This window comes from Arvicola amphibius, chromosome 9 (assembly GCF_903992535.2).
Source record: "Arvicola amphibius chromosome 9, mArvAmp1.2, whole genome shotgun sequence".
NCBI classification, from domain to species: Eukaryota; Metazoa; Chordata; class Mammalia; order Rodentia; family Cricetidae; genus Arvicola; species Arvicola amphibius.
The window spans coordinates 6,361,314-6,385,493 of record NC_052055.2 but is presented as its reverse complement, the minus strand read 5'-3'; the positions used below and the strand labels follow the sequence as shown (position 1 = coordinate 6,385,493).

General features: G+C 38.5%; 1 protein-coding gene across 1 annotated transcript in view; it reads right to left on the bottom strand.

Moving 5' to 3' along the window:
* The window catches only part of Zfpm2 (zinc finger protein, FOG family member 2), a 495,880-nt gene that overhangs the window by 325,060 nt on the left and 146,640 nt on the right, over nucleotides 1-24,180 (bottom strand). Inside the window, exon 5 of the mRNA XM_042055712.1 lies at nucleotides 14,088-14,246. Within this exon, the coding sequence (XP_041911646.1) occupies nucleotides 14,088-14,246 (159 nt within the window). The remainder of the gene's footprint in view (nucleotides 1-14,087; nucleotides 14,247-24,180) is intronic.

Here is a 24,180-nt window from a genome sequence, read left to right as displayed (position 1 = left end):
GCTCACATGGCTGAGACAGCAGGCATTCAATCAGTATCTTTGGATCTGGAGCATAAATTCCATATGCACTGAGTACCACTGTGCTAGACTGTTTTGCATTTATTCAATGGACAAATGTGTGCTCTGTGTGCATGCATGTACACATATGTAAGTGTATGTTTGTGCACGTGTGTGTGTGTGCATATGGATACAGATATGTGTACCACAGAATGTACATCACATTTAGAGAGCAACTTCCAGGTGTCAGTTTTCTTCTACTACCATGTGTGTTTCAGAGACCAAATTCAAATAGGCAAGGGTGGACGCAGGTGTTTCTGCATTCTGAGTTTACCAGTCTGGTACGACCCTGTATTTTGAGTCATTCATTATTCCAACAATCAAGTAAAGCTAATTCAAACTGTGCATTTTCCATATGCTGACACACTGACAGCAATAAGAAAAATTAGATCTGGACATGCAGTCACCTAAAGAATAAACATCTCTGTGTGTCTTAGCATAAGTCATTTACAAAAATCAGCCAGTTCTGTGGCTACTTCCAGGAGTCTTTTTTTTTTTACCATAAAACCTGGGCCTAATGAAGTTTCTATTGGGAGCAAATGTTTCCGAAAAAGTCCCAGGTCATGTCATTTATACCCTTTCTCATATTTCTATCTAGCTCCCGACACCAGAGATTGTCCGAAACATGTTATCACAAGACCTATTCGGGCTCTATGGAGGGCTGAGTCCTCCCACATCCCCCACTGCTTCAGTGCCAGTAGGACCTTGAATGCTGTGTGATAACACCAGGAAAACACAGATGGTACCCACAACATCATCCAGATGTTCAGAAGCATGGGACAACTCTCTCTTCACAGGGCTTTAAAGCTGGGTTTCCTGACTCTCTGTGGCCTTTACCAACTCTGACCGTTTATTCAATTTTGATAAATTTGTTGTTCAGTTATCTAGTATAAATAGAAAGGCATTTTAAGAAACTTACTGAAACCCCAAACCAAACTTAACATTCTCGATCACTGTTGACTACTATGAATTTACCTCATTCTTCTGTGGTTTTCAATGGGTTGATTTGGGGCTGGTGGGGCCTGACAATGTAGGAGGCACCTGCTAAGAAGAACGTAAGTGGGAATTAGAGAGAGGTAGAGTCCTGGACAAGTGGCCAGCACTGAAGGTATAACTGTGTTACTCTCGGAGGAAACAGGCCTTTGAGTACTAAGTGAAGGTAGTAGACCCTTTCTGATTAACCTCACAATTCTGCCTGGAGTGCTCAGGAATTCAGGCTCTGTTGACAAACTAGCTGCAGAGTTCTGAAGTAATATCCAACATTTATGCAAATTATTCAGATCTCAGACTTGTTTAACACTATTTTGGACTGTTCTAGTTCTATTATTATTTGATACAAAGCTAATTAAACAGTTGTAAAATTAAGTACAAAGGAGAATGAATACATGTATTATCTGCTTGGCCATGTGAAATATGAACATAACATATGCATAATACATAATTTTCAAAATGTGTCTTCATTAATGATCTGATGTTTTGGGAGATCACCTTAAACGTCTCAACAAAGCTATTTGGACTGCAGGGAAAACACATCATTTTTTTTGGAACATGTGTTTTCCTCATAATGTAAACTATCTTTTGTCTTATCACATGCACTGCCATAGAGTTATTACTTCTTATTAAAAATGAGTGTGTGGGATGGTACAATTGGAACTCGGGGCACGTGGGAGGGTGATGTGGAAACCTAGTGCAGTGGAATTCCCTGAAACGTGTAAACGTGACACTAGCAGGGATTCCTCGTAATGGAGGTCACAGAGCCTGAACTCACCATCTCCTGTAACCAGGGACGGCATCCAGTGGGGGGTCCGGACACCAACTCAGCCACAAAACCTTCAGCCTATAGCTCATTTGCCTGCCAGAAGCACTGGGGCAATGGTGGGTCAGAGATTGTGAGAGTGGCCAACTAAGGGCCAGTTTAACTTGAGGCCCACACTAGGAGGGGAGGGTAACCCATGCTCAGCACTACCCTGGATGGCCAAAAACTAGAAGCTGGATACCTCAGAGACCTAGGATAGAACCAACCACAACTGGAAAAAAAAAGAAAAAGAAAAAGAAAAAAAATCAATGAAATTATTGAAATTATCCTAATGATATTCTGCTATATCCATTATACTTGTAGATCAGATCCTAGCTCAATGGCCACCAGAAAGGCTTCCTCTGGCATCTGATGGGAGCAAATGTCCCCAAACATTAGTCGGAGTTCAGGGAACCCTAAGGAAGAGGGGTAAGAAGGATTGTAGGACCTAGAGGGATTGAGCATAACAGGAGAACATGGCCTACAGAATCAACTAAGCAGGGCTCATAGGGGCTCCCAGAGACTGACATAGCAATCACACAGCATGCATGGGACTGTACTACGCCCTCTGGATACATGTTGTTGTGTAGTTCGGTGTTCTTGTGAGACACCTGTCAGTGAGTAGTCAGGGGTGTCTCTGACTCTTTCACCTGCTCTTGGGACTCTGCCTCATTCAGTCTTGAGAGCAGGGTTTATACTTAGCTTTATCATATCTTGTCTTGTCTGGCTGATATACCTGGTAGGCCTGCTCTTTTCTGAAGGGAAACGGAAGAGCACTAAATCTGGCATAGAGAGAAGGTAGGGGTTACTGGAAGGAGTGGAGAGAGGAGAGGCTGTAGTCTGGTATTGTAAGAGAAAAGAATAAATAAAAAAAAAGAATGACTATATGCTGGTATTATACAGTCATCAGCCTCCAGGACAGATTACAGGAATGTACAACGAAGACTAAATCAGGCAGATTTGGGACATCCAAACATTTACACAGGGTCCACATGTTGCATGCCTTCCTTTGTTTGACATAGGCAAAGGTTTTCCTTCATTTACTATATTATTCTGAGAGATGAAAATATTCTTTATATAGTCATTCTTCTGCCTCTAAAATATTCAGTAAGACTATTTACACACATCCATGCTCACATACAAAAGCAGGTCACATGAGTGAGTTCTCGGGGTTTGAAGTGCAATTTGCATAGCCCCCAAAATTAGAAGTTTGTCCAAGACCCCCAGGTACAGAGACATATGCTAATTCCAGCGCAACAATAGAATATCATCAGATCTCATTGTCAACCAGGTGGAGGGATGGAGGCTGGTTTGTGTGTCTCGGTTGTTGATTCCTCCCTTGATAAATCGATGCCTTTAATCAATAAAAAAGATCTTCCTTTCTCATTGTCAGAAAAATATCATCACAGTCCTACCGTCTGTGCAGTTTTCCTTTCCATCTTCGCTATGTGCATGAGGCCTGGTGCGATACAGCCACTGTCAAGTTTCCGAAGAGTTCCTTGTCTAATCTTTCTACCCCTCCAGATCGTCGATACAGAACCTGTTAGAATGTATTGCTTGCTTTTCCAGTTCCTGTGTTTATCTCACGTCCACTCTTACCATCTGCTGCACTGCATTTCCTTCAGTAAAGGGAGAAGTTTTCACAGTGCCCAGAGCTCTCCCTGCAAACAATGCCCCCTTCCTCTCTTCCTTCCTTCCTTTCCCTGCTTTTTACTTAGGTTTATTGTGTGTTAAGGTCAAACAGTTTTAAAGGGTTCAATTTGCAAACATTTCCATAAGGCCAAAATTCCTATCCAAATAGTTGTGATGGAATTGTAAACACCCCAGTCATTTATTACTGGCTTTAGCCCAAGTATACACACTCTGGTGTGTTTCTGCTCCTTTGAATTGCCTGAAAACAAGAATACAAGGAGCAGGCAGTGAGAAATTATGGCCTATTTCATGCTACCGTACAGGGTGACATGGCCATTTTTAAGTCTCAGTGGTCAAAAGGACTTTCAGTATAGACCTTACATCATTAATATACCCTCTCTCTGTACTTCAGACAGGTTTTTATCTATTAAGCCTTTAAAGAGACCCTACATGACAGGGATATTGTAAGAACATTTCTCATTCATTTACTTAATACTTGTTGTTTCTTGGTCTTGGTAAAACTCCATAGTTTTTGACTTGTGCAAGAGTGTTGTTGTTTTGGTTGCTTTGTTTGTTTATTTGGTTTTGTTTTTGAGAAAGTCCATTTAAAAAATATCTTGTGAAAGTGAGCTTTAGACTTCTTCAGATGCTTTCATTTCCTTCTCAAAGAATTGTTTCCTAATGAATATCAGAAAAATATTTCCATAATTTTATTACAACTAATACCCTTTGCCTTATTTTTTTACTTTTATTTTTATTTATTTTATTAGTGTTTTGGAGACTGAGTCTCTAACTGTATTTCAAGTTAGCCTATGATGTGGGATTCCTCTCTGTATGCTGTGATTACCACTGCTGAATAAAGAAACTGCCTTGGCCTGTTGGTAGGTAGGTGGGGAAAACTAATGCTGAGAGAAAGAAGGCAGAGTCAGAGAGAAGCCATCGAGTTGCTGCCAGAGACAGATGCTGGGAATTTTACTCAATAAGCGACAGCCATGTGGTGATACACAGATTAATGGAATTGGGTTAAATGAAGATGTAAGAGTTAGCAAATAAGAAGAAGAAGCTAGGGCTAATGGGCCAAGCAGTGATTTAATTAATACAGTTTTGTGTGATTATTTTGGGGCTGAGCAGCCGGGAACCAACAAGTGGCCTCTCCTTACAATAAGCCTAAACGACAAGCAGTATCTTGTCTAATCCTCCTGGATGCTGGGATTATATGTGCTACCTCCCAACACCTACTGTAATTTTTTAATATATTTTTTGGAATGCACATTCATGTGTGTCCATATGTGTGCAAAGGAACGTGTCTGGACATGTATGCTTGTACATGAAGAGGCCAGGAGTTGACATTAGGTGACTTTCTCAATCACTCCCCACTTTGTTTATTGAGGCAAGGTCTCTCATTTAACCCTGAACTTGCCAGTTATGGGTTGCTGGTCAGCTGGTGCCAAGGGACCTCTTTCTCATATTTGCTTCCCAAATACTTGAATTAGTTACCATCTACATTCCTGCCAGGGTGTTGGTGAGCTGTGGGGATCTGAGCTGACGTCTTCAAAATGGGCTACAGATTCCCTATCCATGAGACATCTTTCCCGTCCTCCTCATTGTAATGTATTACCTTAGAAGTTTTCTGACTTTGACCAAAGTACCAAACCTATGAAGACAAAGTGAAAATGATATCTATCCTGCAAGCCAGCAAGCTTATTAGAAACACTGTGCACACAACAAGATTCCTGACTTCTAGAGACAAACAGAAACTGGGAGTTGTTATTACCATTACCCCGATTATTGTAATTGGTGCATAGTCTCAACGCTGATCTGTCTAATCTCAGAAAGGAAAGAAAAGCACCGAGACGACAATCTGCATTCGTTATCAGCGTTTATTGGTACAACACGTCGAGCTATTTTCATTTGACCTCTTAAGAACAACAAAAAGTGACTAACTTTATTACTATAATTAAATTCATCATATCAGAGCTTTCTCTATTTCCCTCTACACCTTCTATGTTTAGGGCAACCAGAGATAAAGATTATCCCATCAGGTAATGGATGGGCAAATGCCTAATACTGCCTGTTGCTTCTCAAATGATAACAAATCACTGAGAGAATTTTACATACTAACAAGAAAATGCAAATTTTATGTGAGAAGATTAAGAGCTTTGAGAAACCTATTTGATTTAAACTTACTAAATGGTCGAGCAGAACCATGAAACTGGGAATCATTTGTGATATTTAAGGATATAGAGTAGAGGAGACACTGCTATTTCCAAGAAAAGTCTCCTACAGAGCGAACACTTTCTCTTTAATCCTTATTCGCCCAACAGTTAACATTCAGGGTTGCCAACCAACCTAATTCATACGGTTAAAGTAAATTGGCTGCCCAGGCATTACCAAAGCTATTCGTACTTATAGTTTCCTTTAAAATAGAAAAATAAACAGTGCTAGTAGATAGGCATGCTTGGCAAACAAGAGGCTGACGCTCAAATATAAATTACGTAACACTGAGATAGACTCTAAATATAACAGCAATTCGATTAAAAAATGCTTTCTTAAGAAACATTGAATCTTTATTCAGTACAAAACTGTACCCAAGAAAATGGAGAAATTAAAATGGGCTTCCATATAGGTAGTTCTCTTTCATATTATTCAGCTAAATTTAATGATCAACTGGTTCAATATCTAGATTAAAACTGAAAGAGCCAATCAATAATGCATGTGTCTCATAATAACCAGATGTATATAAATATAATGCCAGGATTGTAAATAGATTATTCTTCTTATATATTACTTTTAACATTCAGAACAAGCAACAAACCAAGATAAATCTTACAAGTCCAGAAAGGGTCTTGCTCTTGCAAAATCCTTACACTTTAAACCAACAAATACATTTTCTAAATTATAAGAAAATGGCCTTTATAGTATTATCCATTCTTTCTGTTGTAAACATATTGCTCATTTGAAATAAAGGTATCTTTGAAAATGAGTTAATCCTTCCCAAGCCATATGTATTTAGCTAGGCAAAAAGAGAAATATACTTTGGTATAACATGAGGTTACAAGAGAAATTCTAACAGAATGCATGTCTTACCAAGTTCAAATTTATCCTGTAGAAGAAGTTTAGCAGACTGCACTTGTGAAATGTTGATGGTCATTTCACAGGAAGAAAAATGCTCCGGGCTTAGCATATGCAAAAAAAGTGGGAAATGGTTTCATACATGTCTCCTATAAACTCCACAGTATGAGACATTTCATATATGATCAAAATCAGTAATTTTTTGCCTTGTTGAAATTTTTGTCTTGATCTAGTGTCCAAGGTGAGGTAGGTAGACAAAGCTTTGTCTGGCCCTTGTATGAGGAGCTTTATGTCACAGGAAAAAAAAAAAGAAAAAAACTACTAAGCCATCTGGTTTCACCAAACAATTACCATCAAAGCCTACCTGTCTACCCTCTTGCTGCCCTGGGGCTTGCTCAGGTGCCCCCCATTTCCCCACTGATCATCATTTAAAACATTCTGCTGAGTTCTGAGTAATAGCCATGCTGTGGAGACTTTTTAAGCAGCTAAGAAAGACCGGCAGCCCCCGTCACAGGTGTACTACTTACCATGAGATAAAAACCCAAGCCGGATATGGCTATTATCTCTCTTCCTAGTTCCTTAAACAGTCATTACTTTTCAGTTCTCACCGTGGGACAGCCCATGCAAGAAAAACACGGTGATTTTTAAAGTCCATTACAACAGACTGTGAAGGAGAACTGGGCCTAGGGCAGCCTAAGGTTTGCCAAGGAACAATAATGTCATGTGAAGGGAGGGAGGTGGTGGAGAAGCGAAGCCAGGCCCATGCCAAGCAAAGCTGGGGGCTGTTCAATCAGCCCTATCGGCTCTCCATCAGTGTCTCCACTCCAGCCAAATCCAGGAAAAACAAGGAGTCAAAGATTCAGGTCAATAAGCTTATAGGCGATTTGCACAAACAGCTCCTCCAGCAAGGTAAAAAACAAAGTCATATTGGCTTTTCTCTTTCACTCCTTCTCTTTGAACTCCCTGGTCCAAACACACCCTGGAAATGTCAGTGTTATATGCAAGAATTTAAGGAGCTGAGCTTCTTAATCCCGTTAAGAGAAAAAGAACAACTTTGTCTGTAAATATCCCCTTCCTTATTGAGTTCAAAGTGATCACAGCAGACCTGCCTCCCACAGATACGGGTTCTGTTACCCCGCATCTGAGAAGGAGGCAAGGCTTCACAAAAGCCATGCAGGGAAAGAACCCGACTGAAGGGGGGATGGAAACGGACTTCTTTACTGAGAAAAGAATCCAGAGTAAAGAAGAAACTAAAAGACAAAAATAACACGGGTGTTTGAGATGAGGAGCAGCTAAAAAACAAGCAGGACCCCACAGGTTTGAGGGCAGGTAGAAAATGAGCAATGCTAGTCTTAGCTTGTTATGTAAAGTCCAAGGAAAAGATACCGTTTCCCCATCACTCTTAACTTCTAAACAAAACTCCAAAAACAGATAGAGGCGAGGGGGAGAGGGGAGGGGCGACAGCTCAAAGGGTCTAGCAGCCAGTCTCCCTAAGCATAATAATAAAACCTCTTCCAATTTGCTGGCATCCTACTCTATGTTTTTCTCATTCAAGGATGCGGGAATCTCTAGAAAACATTGACCCAACTCTGCAAAGGTGGAAAGGAACAAGGTGACACAGATTGTCCCCCAAACACCCACAAAATGCTACTGTGGAATTTATATTAATGAGCTACAGATGGAGTCTCATCAAGCTCTTGGCTGAAGAGATGATTCGGATTGGGTTATTTGTATTTCCTGACAGCTCCCCCAATTTACCTGTCTCACTTTCCTGCCGCCACCTTCCTTTCCTGAAGGCCGTTCCTCACTAGGCACGAGCAAGCTGCCTCCTGACTGTGCATCTTCTCTTGTGTTCTCTCGCTTTCACACACGCCTTCCCTGTACCTTCCACAGTGCCAGGATCCAACACAGGTCCCTGGAGCAGCAAATCCTGTATGACTGTACCTGTCCCCCTCTCCAGCTCTCTGTCTTCCTCTGTGTACTGTGTCCAACACTAGGCACACAGGTGAGAAAGTTCTAGAAGCCCACTGCTTTCCTTCTGCATTCTATTCAAAGTCTGCCTGCCTAATTGCTCTTTATAGAATCTAAAGTATCTCCACACATAGCTATAAAGTCACTCCACCATCTAAACCTGTCCTGTCTTTCCTCATGTGCTCAATATGGCCCACCATACACAGTCTGAGTTTGATTCCTTCATTAACCCTTGCTTTTCCCCTGGGATAGAGATTGTCTTGTTATTGTAGAAGCATATTACTGAAAGGTTTGAGTTCTATTGAATTTATCCATGAACAAGACTGGAAACTTCTGGTAACCTGATTCAGTATCTGTGTTTTGTTTATTTGTTTGTTTAATTTCATAACTATTGCTAGGGCTAGCATTAACTCCAACACTGAGGAACCTGTGTTCTATTCTACTTTCTTAATGGACCTTATAATGTTCAGTTTTAAAAGGGTACTTAAAATATTCATTCCCTTTTAAATATTACTTAATATAAGCTCTTTGAATATATGATAATATCCATCATTGCACAATATGCTTCCTTATTGTATGGATTTCCATCTTGCAGGCTTTTGCCAACACTGATCTTCCCAAATGCCTTTTTAGTGTGCACACTATCAAATAATCTCTGACCATTCTTTATATCTAGGTGCTAGGAAAAGAATTTGAGTTTTCTGTCTTTAAATGACAAGGTTGAAGGTATTATATTCCCCCTTAGCTTCCTTAGAGACCATAACATCACAGAACAGTTTCCAAAGGCTGCTAGTAACTTTCCTAGATCATTGTTATTAGCAACTCAGGTTATAGTTTTTGGAGACTTTTTTCCCATAGCACAGCTGCTTACTTACTTACTACATGACAGAGACACCCATCTGACTCTCTCCTTCCTGTTCACACATCCTGTCCATTCTCCTGAAATGTATCCCCCACACAATTACTTCACCTCTTTCATCAAGAAACTTAAATATTTCAGTTTGGTATTCCACTTGGACTAATTATTAACTCCAGGCTTAGTTTTGCACATGCATGAATATATGCCCCTGTTTTCTACATTAAACAGAGAAAGAAAGATGCAATAACTGGGGCAAATAACTCAATACCACAGGAAATATGTAGCACTTATGAGCCCAGTGTGGATGTCTTCGTCATCTGCAAATTCGAGGAAATAATTCTTGCTTGTTCCCTTCCTGTCGCAGATGCTGGTAAGGCAAGAAGCCAAGCAGTGTAGAACAAAAGACAATGCTAGGGCCTGAACTATCACTTTATATTTTGTGCAACGTTTTAAAATATCAGAGGCCCAAAGCAGTTTAAAGAAGCATCTTATTGTAAACAATCTCTTCTGTCCAAACCAAGAGCTGATTTGGTATCTTTTACGGGATTTGTCAATTTTAGGCCTATAACTTGAACAAGGACTTGTCTGAGATACAATCACATAATTAAGAATTTAACCTCTTAAAGAAACATAAAGTATAAATTACACTTTTCCTGATCTTAACCTTACTATGTTGAGATAAACAATATTTGAACCCATGGTTTAGAGAGACTCACAGCTTTAATATTAATGATTTCTTCCAGATGTGCACAAGATCTTGCCCTTTAGCAAGAATATAGATAATATGAGTGAAGTCATGAAAAATACACTATAGAAAGTAAAATTATTATTCTAGCCATTGACAATATCCTACAATATATGGACAATCCTAAACATAGAAACATTTACCTATAATAAGCAGTTTTTCATAGATATTTAAAGAATGAAGCTTTTCATCTCTTATTCCTCGAAAAACTAAACAGTTACGATAACATAGCATGACTTACCCAAAATCCAACACTAAAATATCGATGAAGAAGCAGTCACTTTGTAAGGATGATTCCTGTTATCCCTGAACTCATGTCAGTATTTGTGGCTTGAAGAATTAAGAGACTCTTCGTATGTTTTATGGTATGAAATCTTAAGTTAACACTTGTTTATTAAGAACATACACCCAATGTCTAAACATTTTATCTATGGCAGCCATTAAAATAACTAGACCATTGTAGATTTTGAAAGAAACTCTAAACCATCTAACTCACTTTCTGATATAGAATGACAACTTTGGAATCAACATAAATGGTCAAGAATGCACACAAGAAAATAGTTTTTCAGTGAAAAGACTCCTTTTAAGAGAACATTTTATACCCGATTTTTCAGTCACAACGTTCATTTCCTTAAGGCTTTAAATTATTCTCCTGTTTCACTGGTTAGTCTATCTTCCATCTTCAACTACAAAGGAAGCAAAAGCGTGTGCCACGGAGACAGATGTGATTACCTACACAGAGATCGCCTTCTCTCCTCTTTGCATTTTCTCTTCCAATTGTATTTAAACAACACAAGTTAAATAGCGAGAGAAGGAGAAAGGGAGTGACTGAGAAGACTACAGTCCTTGTACAACAGGCTACAGTCTGCCAGTGCTGGCTTCCTTTCATATCTGTTTAACCAACTTTCAGGGGCATTCCTACGATTCGCTGTCTATGAGAGTAAAATAATGTAATTCTCTCCTGTGACATAAGGCCACAGTAAAATGAAATAGTAATGTTCACATTTATAGTGAAGATATCACATGAAAATAACAGTCCTTATTCCCATGCATGAATTTTTTGTTTCAAACTGAGCATTAAGGAATTGTTTTATAATTCACGTATATTATATACTATTCAACACAGTGTCTGCGCTATTAAGTGTTTGTTGCATATTTAAAATATCTTAGGATTCCCAAGTGTTTATCAAATGGTCACATCCATTAAATAGCATTCATAATAATTGTAATTCAATGTTCTCATTTCCCAAATGCCTGTTATTACATTGAGTCCCAATTCTTGTTAGTGTAGATGAATATTATTGTCTTAAGACTATAGACACTGTTTACAAAAAACCATTTGCTCTAGGTCTATCTGTCTCCAAGAGATTAGCCAAAGCTTCAGCTTTACCAAACTCTTTTATTAAACATAAGCCTTTAGTAGTGATCGCCCCAAATTAAAACAGGATATAATAATACTATTGCTAAATTAATGCAATTATTAATTTTATTTATTCTTAATTACATTAGTTATGCTTCTAAAGATCTAAATTTATGTCTTGACTCTTTAACCATAAGAGTCCAAAGAGAGGAAAAGGCAAATGCCTTCCATCCCTTAGCTTTTCTCATTCTTTTTTTTTAAAATACTCTAGAAAAAATAGATACTTTATAATAAACATAGAAATAGAAATTTTGTGGAAACAATAGAGAATAAGATGGTGGCAGATGTAGTTTAAAAGCCAGCATACCTCAACACCTCAGCGTGTGCTTCCATGCATTGCCTAAACTACATATCCTCAAGAGAGACACAGAATCCAGAACACCTAAAGGAAACGTCAAGTTGGCCTGAAATCGCTCTAAGGACAAAATTGTTCTATACGTTATATTCTTATTTCCAGTCAAAATTCTGTCCTGGAGACAGGCACCATATTACAAGGCCGCTATTCACGCCCTAGGAGATCCCAGTGACACTGTAGCTCGGCTGAACAGAAACTCAGGAGCTGGCTTCCTCAGTTTCTAAGACACCATCAACAGGGGAATGCACTGTTGAAGCTTTTAAAAATACTGTAAATACATGTGACCATCACGATAGATACAGTGGCCATTTTTAAGCTATTGTATCAGCTTTCTTGATTTTAGGCTGTTGAGACAGTCAACACACACAAGCTCACTTCACCTCTCTCAACTGTCTAAAACAATATCCAGGTTTAGGAAAACGGCGTGCCTGCACGAACATCGCACACATATAAATATCGGCAGGTGTAGACAGACTCAGACTCCAAGCGTCTCAGTCAGTTTGCCGCCTGGGATACAATCCTGCTAAATTAGCAGACACAGCTGTTATAAACCTAGGAAGTAATATCAACACCCATGACATTGCATACTGGTAAAGGAGGAAAAGAAGTCCTAACCCAGGAGAGACTAAACAAACTAGTAAAACTAAATAATAAAAAGTCATGTGAAATCATAAAATTACTTTTAGAAAAAAAAGATGTAAAATAAAGGAAAAATTTCAGGTTAGAAATCAACTGAAATTTGTCGCCGGTACCTTTTGGATTATTGTGTGTGTGTGTGTGTGTGTGTGTATGTGTGTGTGTGTGTATGGTGTGTGTGTATGGTGTCTGTGGTGTATGTGTATATGTTGTGTGTGGTGTGTGTGGGTGGTGGTATAAAGTGTGTGTATGTGGTGTGCGTGCATATGTGTGTAAGTGTGATGTGTGTGTGGGTGGTGTGTGTGTATGTGTGTATGTGTTTGTGTGATGCGCGTGTGGGTGGTGTGTGTATATTTGTGGTGTTGGGGGTGGTGGGTGTATGTGTTGTGTGGGGTGTGTGTGTATATGTGGTGTGTATGTGATCTGTGGGGGGGTGTATGTGTGGTGTGTGGGTGGGTGGTGTGTGTGGTATGTATGTATGTGTGTGTATGTGTGGTGTGTGTGTGTGCAGTATGTATGTATGTGTGGTATGTGGGTGGTATGTGTATGTGTGTGGTCTATATGGTGTTTATGGAGGTGGTATGTGTGTATTGTGTGTATTGTGTGTATGTGTGGTATGTGTGCGGGTAGTGTGTGTGTATGTGTGGTACGTGGGTGGTAGGTATATGTGTGTGGTCTGTATGGTCTTTTGGGGGTGGTATGTGTGTATGTGTGGTGTGAATGGGTGGTGTGTGGGTATGTGTGTGTGGTGAATCTGTGTGTGGTGTGTGTATGTCCAAAGAAGATTCACAGAGGAAAAGGTCCTCCACTTTTTTATCCAGATAACCTAAGAGGGAGCAGCAGTGTTGAAAGCTAACACCCATAGTACTCAGTCTTTTTAGAAAGACTGAGCCAGACCTTGGGCTGGGAATTATCTGCACCAGTCAGTCCTCATATTCAGTTACTAGTGCCATGCAAACTAAAGGAGTTCAAACACTACCTGTAGAAAGAGAGAAGAAATCTGATAAACATCAAATATGTTATAGCTGGTTGGGAAAAAACAGCAACAAAATTAATTCAGGGAATATACCAATCAGTAATAGAGTATTTGAAAACAAAAAGATCATTATCAAAATGAACTGACTTGTTTAAATGACAAAAGACCTTCCTATATCGTAATCTTCCCATATTATAGATCATTGCATTATGTTAGTACTTTTACTCCATCCTAAGGTTCAGAATGAGGAGGGAAGAGGAAGAGGAGGAAGAGGAGCAGGAACAAGAGGAGGAGGAGGAGGAGGAGGAACAAGAGGAGGAGGAAGAGGAGGAGGAGGAGAAGGAGGAGGAGGAGGAGGAGGAGGAGGAGGAGGAGGAGGAGGAGGAGGAGGAGGAGGAGGAGGAGAAGAAGAAGAAGACGAAGAAGAAGAAGAAGAAGAAGAAGAAGAAGAAGAAGAAGAAGAAGAAGAAGAAGAAGAAGAAGAAGAAGAAGAAGAAGAAGAAGAAGAAGACAACTTCTTTCAAAACCACCTACGTGCCTCCATCCTCCATTCAGCCATCAAGGATTACCTTTGTTACAAAAGAACTCCACTTCTTCGCAGCTCAGATTTTCTGGCCCAAAGTCTGCTGGGAAGCTTCCCTCCAGTGGAAAGTCCCCTTTTGCGATGCCTTCTGCCTCCTCTGATGCATACTCTTCGTCCTCATCCTCAATGGCATCTTCCAGCGGCCCTTGAAAAAGAATCAGAGACACTGTACCAAACACATCCAAGTTAGGGGCGAAATAAAAATCCTTTAAGTAGGGTGGTTCTGATTACAGAGGTGAGGGAAGAGAATTACAGTATGTTGTCCCAAGAGGACATGCACACACTAATGTAATCACACCCAAGAAACAGTGTGCAGTGGTTTATTGGAAGTGAATATACTCAATATATAAATAAGTACATGCATAGAAACTTACAGAATAAGTGAATTTTTTAAAGTGGGGGGAAAAAAGAAGAAAAAATACTGCCTTCGTTGAGAAAGCAAAGATAGCTGGTACCTGAGGGGATGATACACAGTAACTTCAGTCTCCATTGCCTCCACTCCCAGTACCAAGCCTTCTATGTGCCCACGGACACACACGCAAACAACACACACACATCACACATACACACACACCACACATACACACACATGCACACACAACACACACGCACAGACACACACTGCACACATAAACACAAACACCACACACACACCACATACACACACGTACACAACACACAACACACACACACATGCATGCACACACACACACTACACATGCACACACACTACAACCACATGCACACATGCAAACACACCACACACGCACACCACACACACACACACACACCGTACACATACATGGAAACACCACACAAACACCACATACACACACACACCACACATGCACACACACCACACACACGCACATGCCTGTCTTGAAGAGCAAATCTGTGCACTTTATGGTCATTTGATAGAATTCACTGCCAGGTTAAGAAGCACGAGTCTTTCTTACACTGTTGAACAATTTTACCTGCGATTTTAATAAAGATTTATAGTAACTGAATGCATTTTAATTGAATTGAGATTTTAATAAAGTCTATACTTTTAAAAATCCTTCTTAAAAGTGAATTCCAAGAAAAGATTTCATTATTATATGTGTTTGAGGCTTGAAGAAAAATTACATATTTCTCTCCCTGGCGAAATCATAACCTTATTCACAATTAATTGATTTTTTTTTTCTAAAATGAAAAGTAGTTTCCTAATGAAAAAAATGTAATTTGTATTTATGTGATACTTTTTCAGTAATAGAAATGCAGGCTCCTCGGAAAGAGCGAGAGTGAGGTACACTACATTAACAGGCCTATTTACCGCAAGAGAGGGAAGGGTTGCAGTGGCACCTCCAAGTGAGCGGCATGGGAACAGGTGCTGTTAACCAAATAATGCAGCGGACTCGTTTTCCTAAGTAAAGCCTGCATTTACTGCAAAAGAAGCAGTGTGGCATTTTATCCACAGAGCACAATTATGGTAATTGGTACTAATTGTCACTCTGTCACTGGTCTTCACAGGATAAATACTTGCAGAATTAGGTTCCTGCCTTTGCTGTGTCTCTCTCCTTTTCTCTCATTCTCTCTCTCTCTCTCTCTCTCTCTCTCTCTCTCTCTCTCTCTCTCTCTCTCTCTCTCTCTTTCTCCAAATGTAGTAGAAAATTTTAGGGTCAAAGATAAATCTTATCAATTTAAATGCTTCAATATTATTGTTTTTATATATCTGCGTAAGCCAACATGCCTACATCCCGTGGTGTAAGACTGCCACCCATGTGAGTTTCCTAAGGCCTGAATTGACAAGACACATTTGCATGCACAGACTTAATTACCTGCATTTAAATTAAGGCACACCCAAGCAATACATTTTCTTTAAAAGTCTTTTGTCCTCTTCAGAATTTATTTTCCCTTATGTAATTTTTTAAAAGTTTATTTTTAATATTCTCATAATTGTAACACTTCTATTATTTAAACTGAAGAGTCAAAATAAATAAATTCACAGATCTATTAGTTTTTAAACAGTTATTAACAATTCCAAGTCTAGCATTTATAATTTTAGAACAGTTATGTTAAATAAATAAAGCATGCAAGCCATATATTAAATAGTAGCAAGGTATCACTCCTCAAATTCATTTGTTACATTTTAAAATAAATTTATTAATCATTTATCTAATGAAGACACTAATGGATGACATGTCCTTGTTTTTATTTTTCTGAAGTAATTAATTTAATGTTTAATAAAAAGGAAACACGTTTAAAAAGAAAGTCTCATTTGTGTTTGGTGCAGGAGGTCCAGGGTGCTTTCTTACACAGGCTGCTGTATAGCCAGGCTCTCTTCTCAGTTTTATGGTCAGGAAAGCAGCTCAGCTAACAGAACATCGTCGTAGCCCACTAAGTGAAGTTGTTGGTTTGCCAAGTGCAGCATCTGCACACCCTTTCTCTAACATCATGCATTCCCGTGCATACCAGTCTGTGGCAGTGATAAACATCTCCTGTCTGAAACAGAACTCTGAAATTCAAGGAATTCGTGAAGATGAAAATGTCAGCAGGTGGTTGGCCCACCATCCCCAGTTCTCCTCCACAGGCATTTAACAAGCCAGCTTTACACAGGGGCCTTGCTCTTCCGACAGCTAAAAGTCAGCCAGAGTCTTCCTTAAAAATCAGGAGATCTTATTGTAGACCCCCCCAAAATAAAAAATCTGATTGCTCATTTTCATTCTTTTTGTATAATCCATACTGGATCAATTTGTAAAGTAACTGATTTAATATTAGTTATAACAGAAATGGCATGATATAGTCCCTTGGGGGCCATATTTTTCTTCAAAAATAAATACTCTGAATTTTGCTTACAGAAATAACTTCCAATAATATAATAAATATTTGAACAGTTCATGTATAAAATATGAAACACATAAAACCCTTCATACCTAGAGAACATGCTTGCATACTATAAAAATAAAATCAACAATATGAACTGTCCTTTTAAAAATTGAAACGTGATAAAAATTTTTGCAAGATCCTTTATTAAAGATAATGTTACTGAATAATTAAAACACAGAATGGCACATTGGCTTCAGCAATATCTTAAATTAAATTTTGAGAGTCGTATTAAAATCTTGCTCCTGTGATCCCGGGAAAGAAAACGAAACTCTCCAACCCTGATTTATCCTTGGCAAACCTCAGACTCAGCTAATGCGCTGTGGATCTTTAATAGGTGCGCAGATTCAAAATGTGCGCTTCACTTTTATTTCTAGGTTTATGAAAAACTTATAATTGATAAGCCTACTGCAAATTCAAGAGTTAAAAATGTCTTCAGCATCTCTTTGTGAGCCTGAGCCTGTGCCTGAAAAGGAGCTTTTGCGTTCAAAGTCCAAATGGTAAAGGTTTTTTGAGCTCCTTTGCTTGAAAGGTGCAAGAACTCAGTGCCAATATTTAGAATAAGATGCGGGAAGATGATTAAAGAGTCGATTCACACTATTTTCAAAGTAAATTCAGATTTATATAATCTACTGTACTTTCAAATGTGAAATTACTAGCCACTTCTTTAACCGTCAAGCCAGATGCTGAGAGAGGGGTTTCTCTTAAAATTCATAGTATTTATGTTTTAAGCCAGGATCTCACATTCCTCTCAATACTATTTAACAGGAAACATCGCTGATAATTGGTGGCCATAAACTAACATTTTAAAGGGGTAAATAAGAGACCCTTGAAGCCCAAGTATAATTAATAGCACCAATGAAGGAAGGAATAGAGAGACCTCCTGGGTATGGATTAGTGGGCACAGAGTCCACTTCAGGAAAATCAGCACACGTAATTTGACACAAATAATATCTCCTCCGAAGAGGCTCACAACCAAGCTCCATGTGCCCTCATGGAGAAAATTACTTCTGATTGAGGCCACTTGGCAGGCAAGGGTGAGGAACTCTGAAGTTCAGCCCTTCAATTGGGTCTGATTTACAGATATTCAAACCCTCCTGCCAGAATTAATAGTCTTGCTGTTTATAAACATCAACATTTACCTGATTTTAAAACGCGAAAAGGAGGCTGTGTATCCTGAAACGGGGAATATAATGGACTAAAGGGAAAGGCCGCCATGCTCTTGATGGTCCCGGAGAAAAAAAGGAGCAGGCCTGGGTGCAAAGTTATTTGTTCCATTTTTAGGGCAGAGAAACGATTGTGTGCTCAGGACCCCTTTGAATCGGCCACGGCTACCTTTGTGTCCCAGAAATAAAAAAAAGGGAAGGTCCACTAGAATTTAAAAGATTCACAGAACTCCATGGTACCGGGCAACCCAGTGCCTCAGTTGTCTGGCAAAGCCCAGTGTGGGTCTATCCTGGAATTTGTCATAGGGAGATGATTCGAATGACCTAAAAGTTGTAAAGGGACATAGGGATGTTAAAGATTAAGTCATTCTGTCGTAGACCCTGGTTACATAACCACGGAGTGAAATGTAAAATAACAGAGTGTGCGCCTATGGCTATGAAGCAGCTAGGGGAGAATCGATCCCCTGGGAGAAGAAATTGTTGAGAAAGGGTCGCCGCAACTTCAGGGGGCTAAAGAAATCCCCCAAAGCATACCCATACTGATGTAGCTGATGTCAGAACCAGAAACAGACAAAGAAAATGGGAGGGTAATATATAAATGCCATGCGAAATACAGAAAGAAGATTAGAATTATCCACAGCACGAGGAATTGAAAGTGGAAATCAGCAAATAAATATCAAAATTAACTACACGTGTCTTTACATACACTGCTTGCTCTGTAACTCTATCTTGGCAGCCTATTATAAACCGGGCAACCCTCACCTAAATGTCAGAATGTCTTTTTTGAGATAGTTCAAAGTGTTTCAGAATAAGGGTCTCCAACAAAAGACATTCAGCTGTTCAGGAATTAACAGACAGGGTCATGTACGGAGGATGGAAAGAAAGGCCAAATTCTTTGGATCGAATGCAATATCCCCGTATGAAATTGTTCCTCTTAAACAGCCATTGGCATGAATTTATTATATATATATATTATCTCGGTTTGATTTTGCATACACTTTGATTAAAACAGAACACAGTAGAACTATAGAGAACATTCAGTCTCTCCTGCGCATTATTATTCTACGCATCCTACAGGCTGCACAAGACTAGCCACCTAGTAAAATGAGATTGTTTCCGAATACTGGGCAGCCTTGATTACAACTGACAGGTGGGAAGAAAGTCACATTAAAATATTATCATTCCCAATAATTACAATAATCCATCACGATGTGCTCAGAAATACTGGTCGTTCCGTATTTCCCTAAACCACACAGAAATATTTCCAGACTTCTCCATTCCAGTGGGGTTTTTTTTTGGTTTGTTTTTCAGCATAGGCTGCTTTTCACTCTTTCTACTAATATTAGCTACACCGTTAAAGCTTCATCACAAACTTTGTTACTTCGCACACACAGAACACAGTTTCCACACTCATGGAATGAATCTTTCAAAAACGTTAGTATTTTAAGGAAAATGCAAATGGTGAGGTTCTGTCCAAATTGCTTACTTCTGTGTCCTGCCCCTTTCAAAATTCCTCTGTGGTAGATGTCTTCAGACAAAGGAGTAAGAAGATGCATAAATATATATTCTCAAGCATGCACACACAGGCACACACATGCACACAAACACACATGCACACACACATGCATACATAAACATGGGCACACATGCACACACACACACACAAACATATCAATAACGAACTCCAAAAATTACAATGTGAACAGCATATACCCTGTTTGAACCACCACCCTGCAGCTGAACTACATTTGCCTGGCCATGTTACTTTTCAAATTTACAAATATATAAAAATAAAAGCTACAAATTCAGATTCACATTTAAGCTGTAAACACACAAGCATGTGAAAACTTCACATACTTCCATTAATATATGAGAGCAGCTAAAAGGCAACTTTTCATTTGAAGATAACTTACATTTTTATCTATGTGATGAAATGAACCAGTGGATTTATATTAGCTGTCTTGGTATCTAACTACCTGTATCTTACCTTAGTTTCTTTGTTAATTTCAAGGTAATATTCATAATACAAAAAATACAAAGCCTTTTTATGGGAAACAGTAATATATAAGATAACTTAGTATTTCAATTAGATGTTGAGGTTAAAAAAAAAGCCTTTCATTATAACAACTTAAATCTCTGAAAAAAAATGTGCCCCTCTTTTTAAAGAAGGTATTGTTTTTCTTACTTAACCACGGGTGTACTTTGTGGGTCTCAGCAGTTCATCTCTGGGTTTTCAGCTGTTATATTCACACATTCTTATGGATCATCATTATCCTGTGGGTGCACTGCAAAATGCTTCTCACTTGGTTCCTATTCCATTTGTCTCATGCATACCCCACCGAGTCATTTAATGAGAAGGGACAGGGAACAGGAATGCTCTCTGGACAGTGCAGATCCACACGAACTCATGTAATTGAGCTTAACAGCAAGAATGAAACCTTATTTCTGTAGTCTAAAAAAAATAGTACTTTGGGAGAACAAGCTGTTTCTGCCATCACCCACTTCCAACAATAGTGGCATCAGGGGATCTGGTAGGAAAGAAACAGTTTTATTAATTTTTCTCCTTATCTACCAGAAGAATGTTGATTTTTTTGCCTCCCATTTACATTTGTTGCCTGCAGGTAGCAGACCAGAGAATCATATAGTTGAAATTCTCCTTTTTTCATTAATTTCTTTCCATGTGTTATTTCTTATATATAATTGATTTGGGACTTTGCTCGTAGCTGTACATCTTTTTAAAAAAATATCTGTACCAACTGCTGTCCTTCAATCAAAAAAGTTAAAGGAAATAACCAGAGTTTTGTTAAGTTTATTAAAAATGAGATCTGTGGATATTTAAATTGAGTTTTGAAATGTTAATGCACAGAAGATATTAGAGAAATTCTCATGGAACTTTCCACTCTGAAACGAAGGGAGAGGAGCCAGTTCTTATTTAAGCTGTTTCTTTGGGGGGAAGATTCCTTTTTATCTTAAATAGAATGGAGCAACATTTTGCTATACAATCTATACTTACTTTTTATAGAAAACATATTAACAATTTTATGTCTAAACCCAGAACAACCCGAATTGTTACATGCCATTTCCCTGAAATGCCCACTTTTGGAACATGCAGTCAACTGAATAATAGTGGCAAACAATGTTTTCTTATGAATAGACAAAAACTTGTATAGTAGAGTCAACTGATATTGCAAGGGAAACAGTTACAGAAAAAATTAAGACAGGGTCTAAACTGGAGTCCTTAATGACTAACTTATTCCCAGGAAGTAACTCAGACATAGAGAAAATTCACTTTATTAGTAAATGCCTTGTGCACCGACCCAGCACGTTAGTGACAGGAATAGCAATGAAATTCAAATATTTCATAAGCAGGTCTCAGTCCAGAGCCCCATAAAGCAATTCCTAATTTACTGCAGATGTCAAATGTCTTGACACCTTGTTTTGACTGAAATGGTCAGTCCCCTCCCTTCTATGCAGAAGATTCATTTCAAGATTCTTAGTGGATCCCTAAGCCATGATAAGTATCAAACCTCTTAGATGTATATATGTGTGTGTAAGTATATGAGGCTTGACACACACATATTAGTTTATTTCAATGGACACACCTATGTTAAACTTTATATAATTGGCTTTGTAAAAATTATAAACAAATGAACTGCGTAAGACATTAACACCAATAAATAAGCTTGGTGTCAAGGCATGTTGTTACTTCAATACTTGAAAAGTGGATGGGAACTCAAGGTTTAAAACCTGGTCTTTAAAGCAATTCCTCACTTTGAAAAGAAAATAATAACTTAATCAAAAAATGGGATAATTATAGTAACATACTATAACAAATTTGCTTGGTTTGAGAGGAATTTGATGTTTTAAGATTTTTTTCTCTTTATTTTGTGTGGTATGTGTGTTGGTATGTGCATGGTGTGTGTGCTTACATGGTATGTGTATGTATGTGAACATGTATGTGATGTGTGTATATATGGATGGTGCAGTATTTATGTGTGTGTATTGTGTATTTTTGTGTATGGTGTGTTTGTATGTGTGTGTGTATGGCATGTGTAGGTATGTTTGTGTGTGTATGTACAGCTGTGTATGTGTGTACAAAGTGTATTTGTGGGGAATTGTAGTGTGTAGTTATGTGTGGTGTGTGTATGTATGGTTTGTATAAATGTGTGTGGTATGGGTAGGTGTGTGGTGTGTGTGTGTGTGTGTGTGTGCGTGTGTGTGTGTGTGTGTGTTTCTGGGGATGGAACCAAGGGTCTCAAGCATGCTTAACAAGTGCTCTATCTCTGAGCTACATCCCATTCCTGAAATTTACAATCCCACCATGGCAATAAGTACAAACTACAGAAGGCATTATACATAACTCCGTCCTCTTCATGAGAGTTTCCAGAATCCCCAGTGTTCTATTCACCTCACTCACGATACTTAGGGTGCTGAAAATGACAAGTATCATATTAGGTACCAGGATCACAGCAACAGACAAAATGAGAGGACCCTACCCTAAAAGGAGCAAATAACTTCCTTTCAGAAGACAAACTTGTGCACACAAGGTATGAGACTGGACAGAAGAGAACAAAACACTCCATGTTAGCATGGAGAGGCAAAAAGAGGTTCTTATGTAATATCCTAAATTATGTGCATTTGAGCATTTTCTTATCTCCTCTGTTATAATTCTATCCTATCCACATTTTCAACTGGAAGCAGCAGGTTTGGAGCTCTGCATTGTGTCTGTATGCCTCAAATGCTCATTCGACTAACGATTCTTCAGTTGAATTTAATTGTAATACAATTGGAAATCAAACGGTGAAATGATAGCACTGGGAGGTAGAAAATGAGTATAAATGCCTGAGATTTTTAATAGTATGCTCACACGTATATAAACCTAAGTAGATTATTATTATTGTTATTATTATTATTATTAATGTTTAATAATAACTGAATGCAGTCCATTGTTCTTTCCTCATTATCCCTCTCTCAGCCTGATAGAAACTTGTTTGGCTATGTGAACTCAGGAATGATGGGATTTTTTTCATGTCAGAGTTGGTTCCATGAATCTTCAGATGTTACCATGACATGGAGTGCGCTATATTTGATTTTTAACAGCTCTTATGGGCAAGAATATGAAAAATTGGACAATACCATGAAACCTTTTGTGCATATGTTTCTAATAAATATTTACATATAGATTAACCAAAATTTGTAATTTTACAAACCCCTAAAAGAAAGCACATATATTCTTTAAGAAATAAATGTCAAAAGCAAAATATATCTATTATTCTTGTCTAAGGAACAAGTGTATTTATAAAATGTTACCATTGGGTGTTGCCCTGCATAGTTTTACCACAAAGCTAAATCAGTAAAAGTAAAAGTGAGTCTTAAAAATCATTTTGTAAGTAAAGACATGCGGAGAATGGGTAGCCACAAATTCTGTGATAACAGATTAATTATAACCTCTTTCTTAGTAGAGTAAACCAATGACAATGTACAAGTTGATTTTTTATTTAGTATAAATGACAAAAATATTGCTTAAAAGGATTATAAACAAGGGGCATTGGTTATCAACTTCATTAAACACTTTATTATGCCAACAAAAATTAAGGATGACCTTTAAAAAGATATGCCCAAAATATCATACTAATCTTACTATACGGAGAGAGAAGTTTGAATGTATTTAGGAGAGAGAGAGAGAGAGAGAGAGAGAGAGAGAGAGAGAGAGAGAGAATATAAGTAAAGAAAAAGAGGCCATAAATTCGAAAGAGAGGAAGGGGGTTCATGAGAGGGATAATAGTGGAGAGGGAAAGGGGAAGTGATATAATTATATTACAATTTCAAAAAACATTACACAAAAGATCTAACATACATTTCTTTATCTCTTTGGTGTAAGGGGTTCTTCTATTTATGTGTTGCTTTCATTGGTTTAATAAAGACACTGCCTTGGCCTTTTGATAGGGCAGCCCTCAGGTAGGCAGAATAGACAGAACAGAATGCTGGGAGAAAGAAAAGTGTGGCAGATGCCATGCTTCTTCTGCCCAAAATGGACACTGGTTAGACTCA